At 36.5% G+C, this 14,182-nt stretch overlaps 1 protein-coding gene across 6 annotated transcripts in view; it reads right to left on the reverse strand.

Annotated features, from left to right (window-relative positions):
• Positions 1-14,182, reverse strand: part of LOC138325728 (high affinity 3',5'-cyclic-AMP phosphodiesterase 7A-like) — an 88,224-nt gene that overhangs the window by 13,871 nt on the left and 60,171 nt on the right. For all 6 annotated transcript variants that reach the window (XM_069271575.1, XM_069271579.1, XM_069271578.1 and 3 more), the window contains 4 exons: positions 11,511-11,597; positions 10,622-10,764; positions 9,830-9,893; positions 7,684-7,779 (listed from right to left, as the gene is read on the reverse strand). In XM_069271575.1, the coding sequence (XP_069127676.1) occupies positions 7,684-7,779; positions 9,830-9,893; positions 10,622-10,764; positions 11,511-11,597 (390 nt within the window). The remainder of the gene's footprint in view (positions 1-7,683; positions 7,780-9,829; positions 9,894-10,621; positions 10,765-11,510; positions 11,598-14,182) is intronic.

Raw genomic sequence — 14,182 nt, forward strand, 5'->3', positions numbered from 1 at the left:
CACTTACAGAAAGTTCTCAGAAGCTTCATGAGATCTAAGTAAAACACTTACAGAAAGTTCTCAGTAGCTTCATGAGATCTAAGTAAAACACTTACAGAAAGTTCTCAGTAGCTTCATGAGATCTAAGTAAAACACTTACAGAAAGTTCTCAGTAGCTTCATGAGATCTAAGTAAAACACTTACAGAAAGTTCTCAGTAGCTTCATGAGATCTAAGTAAAACACTTACAGAAAGTTCTCAGTAGCTTCATGAGATCTAAGTAAAACACTTACAGAAAGTTCTCAGAAGCTTCATGAGATCTAAGTTGAACACTTACAGAAAGTTCTCAGTAGCTTCATGAGATCTAAGTAAAACACTTACAGAAAGTTCTCAGTAGCTTCATGAGATCTAAGTAAAACACTTACAGAAAGTTCCCAGTAGCTTCATGAGATCTAAGTAAAACACTTACAGAAAGTTCTCAGTAGCTTCATGAGATCTAAGTAAAAAAACACTTACAGAAAGTTCTCAGTAGCTTCATGAGATCTAAGTAAAACACTTACAGAAAGTTCTCAGTAGCTTCATGAGATCTAAGTAAAACACTTACAGAAAGTTCTCAGAAGCTTCATGAGATCTAAGTATGACACTTACAGAAAGTTCCAGAGCTTCATGAGATCTAAGTAAAACACTTACAGAAAGTTCTCAGTAGCTTCATGAGATCTAAGTAAAACACTTACAGAAAGTTCTCAGTAGCTTCATGAGATCTAAGTAAAACACTTACAGAAAGTTCCAGAAGCTTCATGAGATCTAAGTAAAACACTTACAGAAAGTTCCAGTAGCTTCATGAGATCTAAGTAAAACACTTACAGAAAGTTCTCAGTAGCTTCATGAGATCTAAGTAAAACACTTACAGAAAGTTCCCAGTAGCTTCATGAGATCTAAGTAAAACACTTACAGAAAGTTCTCAGTAGCTTCATGAGATCTAAGTAAAACACTTACAGAAAGTTCTCAGAAAGCTTCATGAGATCTAAGTAAAACACTTACAGAAAGTTCTCAGTAGCTTCATGAGATCTAAGTAAAACACTTACAGAAAGTTCTCAGTAGCTTCATGAGATCTAAGTAAAACACTTACAGAAAGTTCTCAGTAGCTTCATGAGATCTAAGTAAAACACTTACAGAAAGTTCTCAGTAGCTTCATGAGATCTAAGTAAAACACTTACAGAAAGTTCTCAGTAGCTTCATGAGATCTAAGTAAAACACTTACAGAAAGTTCTCAGTAGCTTCATGAGATCTAAGTAAAACACTTACAGAAAGTTCTCAGTAGCTTCATGAGATCTAAGTAAAACACTTACAGAAAGTTCTCAGTAGCTTCATGAGATCTAAGTAAAACACTTACAGAAAAGTTCCAGAAGTTCTCAGAGCTTCATGAGATCTAAGTAAAACACTTACAGAAAGTTCTCAGTAGCTTCATGAGATCTAAGTAAAACACTTACAGAAAGTTCTCAGTAGCTTCATGAGATCTAAGTAAAACACTTACAGAAAGTTCCCAGAAGCTTCATGAGATCTAAGTAAAACACTTACAGAAAGTTCTCAGTAGCTTCATGAGATCTAAGTAAAACACTTACAGAAAGTTCCCCAGAAGCTTCATGAGATCTAAGTAAAACACTTACAGAAAGTTCCCAGAAGCTTCATGAGATCTAAGTAAAACACTTACAGAAAGTTCCCAGAAGCTTCATGAGATCTAAGTAAAACACTTACAGAAAGTTCTCAGTAGCTTCATGAGATCTAAGTAAAACACTTACAGAAAGTTCTCAGTAGCTTCATGAGATCTAAGTAAAACACTTACAGAAAGTTCTCAGTAGCTTCATGAGATCTAAGTAAAACACTTACAGAAAGTTCCCAGAAGCTTCATGAGATCTAAGTAAAACACTTACAGAAAGTTCTCAGTAGCTTCATGAGATCTAAGTAAAACACTTACAGAAAGTTCTCAGTAGCTTCATGAGATCTAAGTAAAACACTTACAGAAAGTTCTCAGTAGCTTCAGAGATCTAGTAACTTACAGAAAGTTCGAGCTTCATGAGATCTAAGTAAAACACTTACAGAAAGTTCTCAGTAGCTTCATGAGATCTAAGTAAAACACTTACAGAAAGTTCTCAGTAGCTTCATGAGATCTAAGTAAAACACTTACAGAAAGTTCTCAGTAGCTTCATGAGATCTAAGTAAAACACTTACAGAAAGTTCTCAGTAGCTTCATGAGATCTAAGTAAAACACTTACAGAAAGTTCCCAGAAGCTTCATGAGATCTAAGTTAAACACTCACAGAAAGTTCTCAGAAGCTTCATGAGATCTAAGTTAAACACTACTTACAGAAAGTTCTCAGTAGCTTCATGAGATCTAAGTAAAACACTTACAGAAAGTTCTCAGTAGCTTCATGAGATCTAAGTAAAACACTTACAGAAAGTTCTCAGTAGCTTCATGAGATCTAAGTAAAACACTTACAGAAAGTTCTCAGTAGCTTCATGAGATCTAAGTAAAACACTTACAGAAAGTTCTCAGTAGCTTCATGAGATCTAAGTAAAACACTTACAGAAAGTTCTCAGTATCTTCATGAGATCTAAGTAAAACACTTACAGAAAGTTCTCAGTAGCTTCATGAGATCTAAGTAAAACACTTACAGAAAGTTCCCAGAAGCTTCATGAGATCTAAGTAAAACACTTACAGAAAGTTCTCAGTAGCTTCATGAGATCTAAGTAAAACACTTACAGAAAGTTCTCAGTAGCTTCATGAGATCTAAGTAAAACACTTACAGAAAGTTCCCAGAAGCTTCATGAGATCTAAGTAAAACACTTACAGAAAGTTCTCAGAGCTTCATGAGATCTAAGAAACACTTACAGAAAGTTCTCATGCTTCATGAGATCTAAGTAAAACACTTACAGAAAGTTCTCAGTAGCTTCATGAGATCTAAGTAAAACACTTACAGAAAGTTCCCAGAAGCTTCATGAGATCTAAGTAAAACACTTACAGAAAGTTCTCAGAAGCTTCATGAGATCTAAGTAAAACACTTACAGAAAGTTCTCAGTAGCTTCATGAGATCTAAGTAAAACACTTACAGAAAGTTCTCAGTAGCTTCATGAGATCTAAGTAAAACACTTACAGAAAGTTCTCAGTAGCTTCATGAGATCTAAGTAAAACACTTACAGAAAGTTCTCAGTAGCTTCATGAGATCTAAGTAAAACACTTACAGAAAGTTCTCAGTAGCTTCATGAGATCTAAGTAAAACACTTACAGAAAGTTCCAGTAGCTTCATGAGATCTAAGTAAAACACTTACAGAAAGTTCTCAGTAGCTTCATGAGATCTAAGTAAAACACTTACAGAAAGTTCTCAGTAGCTTCATGAGATCTAAGTAAAACACTTACAGAAAGTTCCAGAGCTTCATGAGATCTAAGTAAAACACTTACAGAAAGTTCCAGTACTTCATGAGATCTAAGTAAAACACTTACAGAAAGTTCTCAGTAGCTTCATGAGATCTAAGTAAAACACTTACAGAAAGTTCTCAGTAGCTTCATGAGATCTAAGTAAAACACTTACAGAAAGTTCTCAGTAGCTTCATGAGATCTAAGTAAAACACTTACAGAAAGTTCTCAGTAGCTTCATGAGATCTAAGTAAAACACTTACAGAAAGTTCCCAGTAGCTTCATGAGATCTAAGTTAAAACACTTACAGAAAGTTCTCAGTAGCTTCATGAGATCTAAGTAAAACACTTACTTCAGAAAGTTCAAAGCTTCATGAGATCTAAGTAAAACACTTACAGAAAGTTCTCAGTAGCTTCATGAGATCTAAGTAAAACACTTACAGAAAGTTCTCAGTAGCTTCATGAGATCTAAGTAAAACACTTACAGAAAGTTCTCAGAAGCTTCATGAGATCTAAGTAAAACACTTACAGAAAGTTCTCAGTAGCTTCATGAGATCTAAGTAAAACACTTACAGAAAGTTCTCAGAAGCTTCATGAGATCTAAGTAAAACACTTACAGAAAGTTTCTCAGTAGCTTCATGAGATCTAAGTAAAACACTTACAGAAAGTTCCAGAGCTTCATGAGATCTAAGTAAAACACTTACAGAAAGTTCTCAGAAGCTTCATGAGATCTAAGTAAAACACTTACAGAAAGTTCTCAGTAGCTTCATGAGATCTAAGTAAAACACTTACAGAAAGTTTCTCAGTAGCTTCATGAGATCTAAGTAAAACACTTACAGAAAGTTCTCAGTAGCTTCATGAGATCTAAGTAAAACACTTACAGAAAGTTCTCAGAAGCTTCATGAGATCTAAGTAAAACACTTACAGAAAGTTCTCAGTAGCTTCATGAGATCTAAGTAAAACACTTACAGAAAGTTCTCAGAAGCTTCATGAGATCTAAGTAAAACACTTACAGAAAGTTCTCAGTAGCTTCATGAGATCTAAGTAAAACACTTACAGAAAGTTCTCAGTAGCTTCATGAGATCTAAGTAAAACACTTACAGAAAGTTCTCAGAAGCTTCATGAGATCTAAGTAAAACACTTACAGAAAGTTCTCAGTAGCTTCATGAGATCTAAGTAAAACACTTACAGAAAGTTCTCAGTAGCTTCATGAGATCTAAGTAAAACACTTACAGAAAGTTCTCAGTAGCTTCATGAGATCTAAGTAAAACACTTACAGAAAGTTCTCAGTAGCTTCATGAGATCTAAGTAAAACACTTACAGAAAGTTCTCAGTAGCTTCATGAGATCTAAGTAAAACACTTACAGAAAGTTCTCAGTAGCTTCATGAGATCTAAGTAAAACACTTACAGAAAGTTCTCAGTAGCTTCATGAGATCTAAGTAAAACACTTACAGAAAGTTCTCAGAGCTTCATGAGATCTAAGTAAAACACTTACAGAAAGTTCTCAGTAGCTTCATGAGATCTAAGTAAAACACTTACAGAAAGTTCTCAGTAGCTTCATGAGATCTAAGTTAAACACTTACAGAAAGTTTCAGTAGCTTCATGAGATCTAAGTAAAACACTTACAGAAAGTTCTCAGTAGCTTCATGAGATCTAAGTAAAACACTTACAGAAAGTTCTCAGTAGCTTCATGAGATCTAAGTAAAACACTTACAGAAAGTTCCCAGTAGCTTCATGAGATCTAAGTAAAACACTTACAGAAAGTTCTCAGTAGCTTCATGAGATCTAAGTAAAACACTTACAGAAAGTTCTCAGTAGCTTCATGAGATCTAAGTAAAACACTTACAGAAAGTTCTCAGTAGCTTCATGAGATCTAAGTAAAACACTTACAGAAAGTTCTCAGTAGCTTCATGAGATCTAAGTAAAACACTTACAGAAAGTTCTCAGTAGCTTCATGAGATCTAAGTAAAACACTTACAGAAAGTTCCAGTAGCTTCATGAGATCTAAGTAAAACACTTACAGAAAGTTCTCAGAAGCTTCATGAGATCTAAGTAAAAACATTACAGAAAGTTCTCAGTAGCTTCATGAGATCTAAGTAAAACACTTACAGAAAGTTCTCAGTAGCTTCATGAGATCTAAGTAAAACACTTACAGAAAGTTCTCAGAGCTTCATGAGATCTAAGTAAAACACTTACAGAAAGTTCTCAGTAGCTTCATGAGATCTAAGTAAAACACTTACAGAAAGTTCTCAGTAGCTTCATGAGATCTAAGTAAAACACTTACAGAAAGTTCTCAGTAGCTTCATGAGATCTAAGTAAAACACTTACAGAAAGTTCTCAGAAGCTTCATGAGATCTAAGTAAAACACTTACAGAAAGTTCTCAGTAGCTTCATGAGATCTAAGTAAAACACTTACAGAAAGTTCTCAGTAGCTTCATGAGATCTAAGTAAAACACTTACAGAAAGTTCTCAGTAGCTTCATGAGATCTAAGTAAAAACACTTACAGAAAGTTCTCAGTAGCTTCATGAGATCTAAGTAAAACACTTACAGAAAGTTCTCAGTAGCTTCATGAGATCTAAGTAAAACACTTACAGAAAGTTCAGAAGCTTCATGAGATCTAAGTAAAACACTTACAGAAAGTTCTCAGAAGCTTCATGAGATCTAAGTAAAACACTTACAGAAAGTTCTCAGTAGCTTCATGAGATCTAAGTAAAACACTTACAGAAAGTTTCAGAGCTTCAGATCTAAGTAAACACTTACAGAAAGTCTCAGAGCTTCATGAGATCTAAGTAAAACACTTACAGAAAGTTCTCAGTAGCTTCATGAGATCTAAGTAAAACACTTACAGAAAGTTCTCAGTAGCTTCATGAGATCTAAGTAAAACACTTACAGAAAGTTCTCAGTAGCTTCATGAGATCTAAGTAAAACACTTACAGAAAGTTCCAAGCTTCATGAGATCTAAGTAAAACACTTACAGAAAGTTCTCAGTAGCTTCATGAGATCTAAGTAAAACACTTACAGAAAGTTCCAGAAGCTTCATGAGATCTAAGTAAAACACTTACAGAAAGTTCTCAGTAGCTTCATGAGATCTAAGTAAAACACTTACAGAAAGTTCTCAGTAGCTTCATGAGATCTAAGTAAAACACTTACAGAAAGTTCTCAGTAGCTTCATGAGATCTAAGTAAAACACTTACAGAAAGTTCTCAGTAGCTTCATGAGATCTAAGTAAAACACTTACAGAAAGTTCTCAGAGCTTCATGAGATCTAAGTAAAACACTTACAGAAAGTTCTCAGTAGCTTCATGAGATCTAAGTAAAACACTTACAGAAAGTTCCCAGAAGCTTCATGAGATCTAAGTAAAACACTTACAGAAAGTTCTCAGAAGCTTCATGAGATCTAAGTTAAAACACTTACAGAAAGTTCTCAGTAGCTTCATGAGATCTAAGTAAAACACTTACAGAAAGTTCTCAGTAGCTTCATGAGATCTAAGTAAAACACTTACAGAAAGTTCTCAGTAGCTTCATGAGATCTAAGTAAAACACTTACAGAAAGTTCCCAGAAGCTTCATGAGATCTAAGTAAAACACTTACAGAAAGTTCTCAGTAGCTTCATGAGATCTAAGTAAAACACTTACAGAAAGTTCCCAGAAGCTTCATGAGATCTAAGTAAAACACTTACAGAAAGTTCTCAGTAGCTTCATGAGATCTAAGTAAAACACTTACAGAAAGTTCTCAGTAGCTTCATGAGATCTAAGTAAAACACTTACAGAAAGTTCTCAGTAGCTTCATGAGATCTAAGTAAAACACTTACAGAAAGTTCTCAGTAGCTTCATGAGATCTAAGTAAAACACTTACAGAAAGTTCTCAGTAGCTTCATGAGATCTAAGTAAAAACTTACAGAAAGTTCTCAGAAGCTTCATGAGATCTAAGTAAAACACTTACAGAAAGTTCTCAGTAGCTTCATGAGATCTAAGTAAAACACTTACAGAAAGTTCTCAGTAGCTTCATGAGATCTAAGTAAAACACTTACAGAAAGTTCTCAGTAGCTTCATGAGATCTAAGTAAAACACTTACAGAAAGTTCCCAGAAGCTTCATGAGATCTAAGTAAAACACTTACAGAAAGTTCTCAGTAGCTTCATGAGATCTAAGTAAAACACTTACAGAAAGTTCTCAGTAGCTTCATGAGATCTAAGTAAAACACTTACAGAAAGTTCTCAGTAGCTTCATGAGATCTAAGTAAAACACTTACAGAAAGTTCTCAGTAGCTTCATGAGATCTAAGTTAAACACTTACAGAAAGTTCCCAGTAGCTTCATGAGATCTAAGTTGAACGTCTCTATAAGGTTGTAGTGCTGGAATAGGTGGTAGGCTACATGGAACAGCGGTCGGCCTGAAACATAACAACATTCAAGGATGTATATATACTGCTAAAACTAGTCATTAAACTCTCTTAGTACTGTAAAACATGAAACTTTTGTTTTTGTTTTGTGATGAAACCACAAATATCAAAACAATGACATTCAGTATAACATACTGCAATCATTGTTATATTTGACTGGTCCCCACCTGGTATTTAGCCATGCACCTATTCAATGTCAAGAGAAAATGTCGCAGCATAAACAATAGCAAAATGCAAAATCATGTGTGGTAACTAAGAGTAGTTTGATTGACAGAAGGTGAGCTACCCACAAAAATAAGATGAAATTTTCAAATCACGAAGGAAAATACAAACATCACATGTTATGCAGGGTATTTTTTTTATAGCATAGCATTCCATATACTTGTTGGAAGTTAATAAAATCATTTACTGATGTATTATCACATGCCTATGTTATCTCATAAAACTAACACAGTACACTATTTCTCTATTTCTGTGAATATTTTCTTGGTTTGACTACATCACATGTTTGGTTCAGTTGGTTTTTTTCTGTTTGACATCCAATTAACTTCCAGGGTCATTAAAGAACATACTAAGTTTAGGAAGGAAAGGAAAGCCTTGAATAGCATGAGAAAAACCATTTAACTACTGTATAGCCTTTTTTTGGTTATGATTGCAAACATTAACTGATCCACAAAATATTCTGAAATGATTCAATCATACACAGTATACCTTTAAATCCAGATTGCAAAAAGTAAAACATTGCTAAATAATTTTTGCTTTGTTAGATCCAAGATCGCAAAAATCTTGACAGGCGACTACATGGTAAGCACTGTCGGTACCAGCTGGTACCATGGGGTTTCGAACTCACAACACAGAAGTGGAAGCCAAGTGCATGTGGCTGTGTGTCATGGCACCTTAACAAATCGGCCACTGCAACCTCTTGAAGGACGATTTGATCTCAGTTTTACAAAATAAACCTCATACGTAATATACAGAATTGGTTGTTGTGTTAACCTAAGTGTATTACATACACAAGGCCAATAACACACAAATGTACTCCAGCAACATTTCACTCACTAATTTGCTAATGGAAAGCTATTATCATTTCCAGATAAAATCACACTTGCCCTACAACACTTAATATAATAACTGTAGACAAAATTGATGTGTACTTTAACATAAAATTTTATTATGTAATAATAGTGTGTGGTAACATAATCAGTCCAAAACATATCGAATATATACTAGGTAGATATTATACATAATTATCGTAATATGAGAGTAGAGCCAAATAGGTAATGTTAGGCATTTCAGGCAACATTATGTGACCGACTTTATACTAGGCTAACTGACATTTACTAAAATTTACCCTAATGAATGACATCATAAGAAACAAATAACTAATTAGAATAATAGATTTTATTGGTATATAATTAATAGATTTTATTGGTATATAATTAATAGATTTTATTGGTATATAATTAATAGATTTTATTGGTATATAATTATGTATTAATGTTGTAAGATGAAGTTTATCTCAACATTTACTGACTTCACAAGTGGAATGGTTTAATTTATTTATTTTAAATTATGTCGAGTATACTTTGACTAAAAAAAAAAAAAAAAAAAAAAAAACATACCATATTCGACCCAAAAAGCACCCGTGTCCTGATAAGTGCACCTCCACCTTAATTGAAGCTGTAATTTCACTTACTTTGAATCAAATGCAGACCAAAAATATGAAAACCATTGGTTTCTATTCTTGATTTCTTTTGTAAATTGATTTATGGCCTACTTTGTACAATAGGTTTGTGTCAACATTTGGTCTTATAAAGCACCCTTCCCTTTATTCAAGAATACTACCGCCCTGGGCACTTATTGGGTTGATTACAGTACTTATTGGTCTGTACCTGGCAACTGCCTTTGCATTTGTTTTCAAACTTCCACTGTCAAGGTGAAGGATTATTGGTAATATGTGAGAACACATGAACCCTCCAGCCCCCCCCCCCTCCCGAAAAAAAAATAAAAATATATGAGGCTGGATATGGACTATACTTACCACATGTAATCACATCCAGATGGAACATGCTCACACCCCACCCATCCAGCTTGGTCATCAAACACTAGAAGACAAATAAAGAGGTTTCATTAAGTTTCATTAATTCTTGGTTCTTGACATTTCTTTTTCAATTTGTACTCAAGTACAAAATTTAATGTAACTTTGAGATAGAAATTTTGGCATATTTTTCACGACAGGACTTAACTGTCGTCCTTGCCGTGTAAGCGACAAGAAAATAGATATTTTGCCATGTCATTTAAGAACACATGCATCTGGTTCAGCTACAAAGCCAAAGTTTGCAAAGAAAAGCTACTGACCAACAGAAAATCATTTACCATACCTACATATGTAAGCCAGTATCGGGCAACAGCCTAAAGTACTACTCTGAATTTAAAACCATGAGGTGCTCAGTAAGGAAACAATTCAGAGCATTTTAAAGACTATTAACACATTCATCCCTGGAAATTCACATTGAACTGTTTCATCATTTGACTTGGAAGAGCTCAAATGTGTTTCCAGGAGTGACTGTGTTAAAGCTATGTCTAGAACCTACGAAATCTCAGATACACATCCAGACTAGAACCTACGAAATCTCAGATACACATCCAGACAAAAATTAAGTGGATGTGGCACAATGGTATTATAAGGTACAGCAAGCGATTTGCGATTGGGTGTTGTAGATCTGGAGTTTGAGACCCTGATAGGGTACGAGTCACAAATTTGTCTTCCTTTGGTCACTTGTGTTTCGGAGATATTACATAAGAAGATAAATTTAGTGATCATTATACCAACCTGTGCCTGTTTGCCATACAACTGGTCCAGTAACGAATTACTTTCCTGGGTCATTTTAAGGATAGGCCGGTGCCTCCGCCTCGTTTTATGTAAACTCTGAAACCTGGACCCCCATCGTATTTTATAATCCTTGGACGATAGTTCTGTAATGATATGCAATGGGGTTTGGATGAATCCAAAAATTTCCAGCGAAATTAAAAACCTCTCAAATATTGGCAACAATACAAGTATTCTTTATTCTTTTTCATAAATCACCAGTTATGTTATTCACCAACTATATATAATTATGTAACTTTAAGCACAAACAATATCAAATTCTATGCAAAAACAAAACTAACAGCTGTGATCAGATAATGAGACAGCCATAGGGATGTTTATATAATAATGAAGTTGACATTAATTTATGTATTTAATTGCTATTAATTAGCGTAATTATTTTCTTAAAGAGAGTTCAAGAAGTAACATCTTTCTGAAACATATATATTTAATGTATCATTCACAATGACGTACATGCCTTAATAATTTATTCAATGTTGGAATTTTCTTGGTTCACTAATAACCATCCTTCTCATTTAACAAACATGCATACTGTATTTGACCCAATAAGCATCCTTGTTCCTAAATGTGCCCTCCCCCTTTTTGAGGCCTCATTTTCACTTACCTCAATTTAATGCTGACATAAACTATAAAACCAGTGTAGGCTTATCTATTTGATTGATTGCAAATTGATAAATGGCTTACTCTTTGTAATAATTTTGTGAAATATGAACTCATATCTAGTCCTTAATTGCCCCTATATTTTTTCATTTACATTTTTTAAATGCCCTGAACAGTTACTGTTCTTCAATTTAGACTCATTTTTTTATAAGCTTGTTAAATCTGAACTTACTTTCCAAGAGCTTGAGATCGGAGACAGCCACAGCATTTGAGCGGCGATCTGAATAACATTCCAGCTTGGATTTCATTTGAACATCTCCTGTAACAAAATATACAGACTTTGATTATCTTATTTACACTTCAACAAAATTCATTCCTGAAAATTTATAATGAACTGATCCAGCCTTTGAGTCAGAAGATCTCAAACACATCTTCAGGGGTTATTGAGTGAGATTCCTGTGAACCTGTCAAATGTTAAATATAATAATATTTCTGTATGAATGTAGTTCTTTTTCAAAGGGTAGAAATTGAAATGTTCTCATAAATATAATAGAAGTAGAAGAGAAAATGTTGCTGCCAGACTTTCAGGGGTTCAAACCCAGGATCTTCTAACATTAGCCAGATATTCTATCAATCATTTACCAGGACAACAAGGATTGACTCAAGAGGGTGTCAGGTGACAACAAGGATTGACTCAGGAGGGAGTCAGGTGACAACAAGGATTGACTCAGGAGGGAGTCAGGTGACAACAAGGATTGACTCAGGAGGGAGTCAGGTGACAACAAGGATTGACTCAAGAGGGAGTCAGGTGACAACAAGGATTGACTCAGGAGGGAGTCAGGTGACAACAAGGATTGACTCAGGAGGGAGTCAGGTGACAACAAGGATTGACTCAAGAGGGAGTCAGGTGACAACAAGGATTGACTCAGGAGGGAGTCAGGTGACAACAAGGTTTGACTCAGGAGGGAGTCAGGTGACAACAAGGATTGACTCAGGAGGGAGTCAGGTGACAACAAGGATTGACTCAGGAGGGAGTCAGGTGACAACAAGGATTGACTCAAGAGGGAGTCAGGTGACAACAAGGATTGACTCAGGAGGGAGTCAGGTGACAACAAGGATTGACTCAGGAGGGAGTCAGGTGACAACAAGGATTGACTCAAGAGGGAGTCAGGTGACAACAAGGATTGACTCAGGAGGGAGTCAGGTGACAACAAGGATTGACTCAGGAGGGAGTCAGGTGACAACAAGGATTGACTCAGGAGGGAGTCAGGTGACAACAAGGATTGACTCAAGAGGGAGTCAGGTGACAACAAGGATTGACTCAGGAGGGAGTCAGGTGACAAAAAGGATTGACTCAGGAGGGAGTCAGGTGACAACAAGGATTGACTCAAGAGGGAGTCAGGTGACAACAAGGATTGACTCAGGAGGGAGTCAGGTGACAACAAGGTTTGACTCAGGAGGGAGTCAGGTGACAACAAGGATTGACTCAGGAGGGAGTCAGGTGACAACAAGGATTGACTCAGGAGGGAGTCAGGTGACAACAAGGATTGACTCAAGAGGGAGTCAGGTGACAACAAGGATTGACTCAGGAGGGAGTCAGGTGACAACAAGGATTGACTCAGGAGGGAGTCAGGTGACAACAAGGATTGACTCAGGAGGGAGTCAGGTGACAACAAGGATTGACTCAGGAGGGAGTCAGGTGACAACAAGGATTGACTCAGGAGGGAGTCAGGTGACAACAAGGATTGACTCAGGAGGGAGTCAGGTGACAACAAGGATTGACTCAGGAGGGAGTCAGGTGACAACAAGGATTGACTCAGGGGGAGTCAGGTGACAACAAGGTTTGACTCAGGAGGGCGTCAGGTGACAACAAAGATTGACTCAGGAGGGAGTCAGGTGACAACAATGATTGACTGAGGAGGGAGTCAGGTGACAACAAGGATTGACTCAGGAGGGAGTCAGGTGACAACAAGGATTGACTCAGGAGGGAGTCAGGTGACAACAAGGATTGACTCAGGAGGGAGTCAGGTGACAACAAGGATTGACTCAGGAGGAAGTCAGGTGACAACAAGGATTGACTCAGGAGGGAGTCAGGTGACAACAGGGATTGACTCACGAGGGAGTCAGGTGACAACAAGGATTGACTCAGGAGGGAGTCAGGTGACAACAAAGATTGACTCAGGAGGGAGTCAGGTGACAACAAGGATTGACTCAGGAGGGAGTCTGGTGATAACAAGGATTGACTCAGGTGACAACAAGGATTGACTCAGAGGGAGTCAGGTAACAACAAGGATTGATTCAGGTGGGAGTCAGGTGACAACAAGGATTGACTTAGGGGGAGTCAGGTGACAACAAGGATTGACTCAACAGGAGTCAGGTGACAACAAGGATTGACTCAGGAGGGAGTCAGGTGACAACAAGGAGTCAGGTGACAACAAGGATTGACTCAGGAGGGAGTCAGGTGACAACAAGGATTGTCTCAGAAGGGAGTCAGGTGACAAAAAGGATTGTCTCAGGAGGGAGTCAGGTGACAACAAGGATTGACTCAGGAGGGAGTCAGGTGACAACAAGGATTGACTCAGTGGGAGTCAGGTGACAACAAGGATTGGCTCAGGAGGGAGTCAGGTGACAACAAGGATTGACTCAGGAGGGAGTCAGGTGACAACAAGGATTGACTCAGGAGGGAGTCAGGTGAGTATAGTACCAACACAAAAAGAACACACTTTTGGTTTGGTTGTTAACTGTTTGACTACACTGTATTTTTGACAGATTAGAAAAGCTGAAGTACCCAGAGATAAAATCACAAACGTATGTATTGCTATAGGCCCTAAATTACTAAAATTACTACCCTCATTGGTCTCAATCCCAACCTTGTGTCCAGGAGGTAAATACTTACTGATAGAA

This window comes from Argopecten irradians, chromosome 6 (genome assembly GCF_041381155.1).
Source record: "Argopecten irradians isolate NY chromosome 6, Ai_NY, whole genome shotgun sequence".
Taxonomy (NCBI): Eukaryota; Metazoa; Mollusca; class Bivalvia; order Pectinida; family Pectinidae; genus Argopecten; species Argopecten irradians.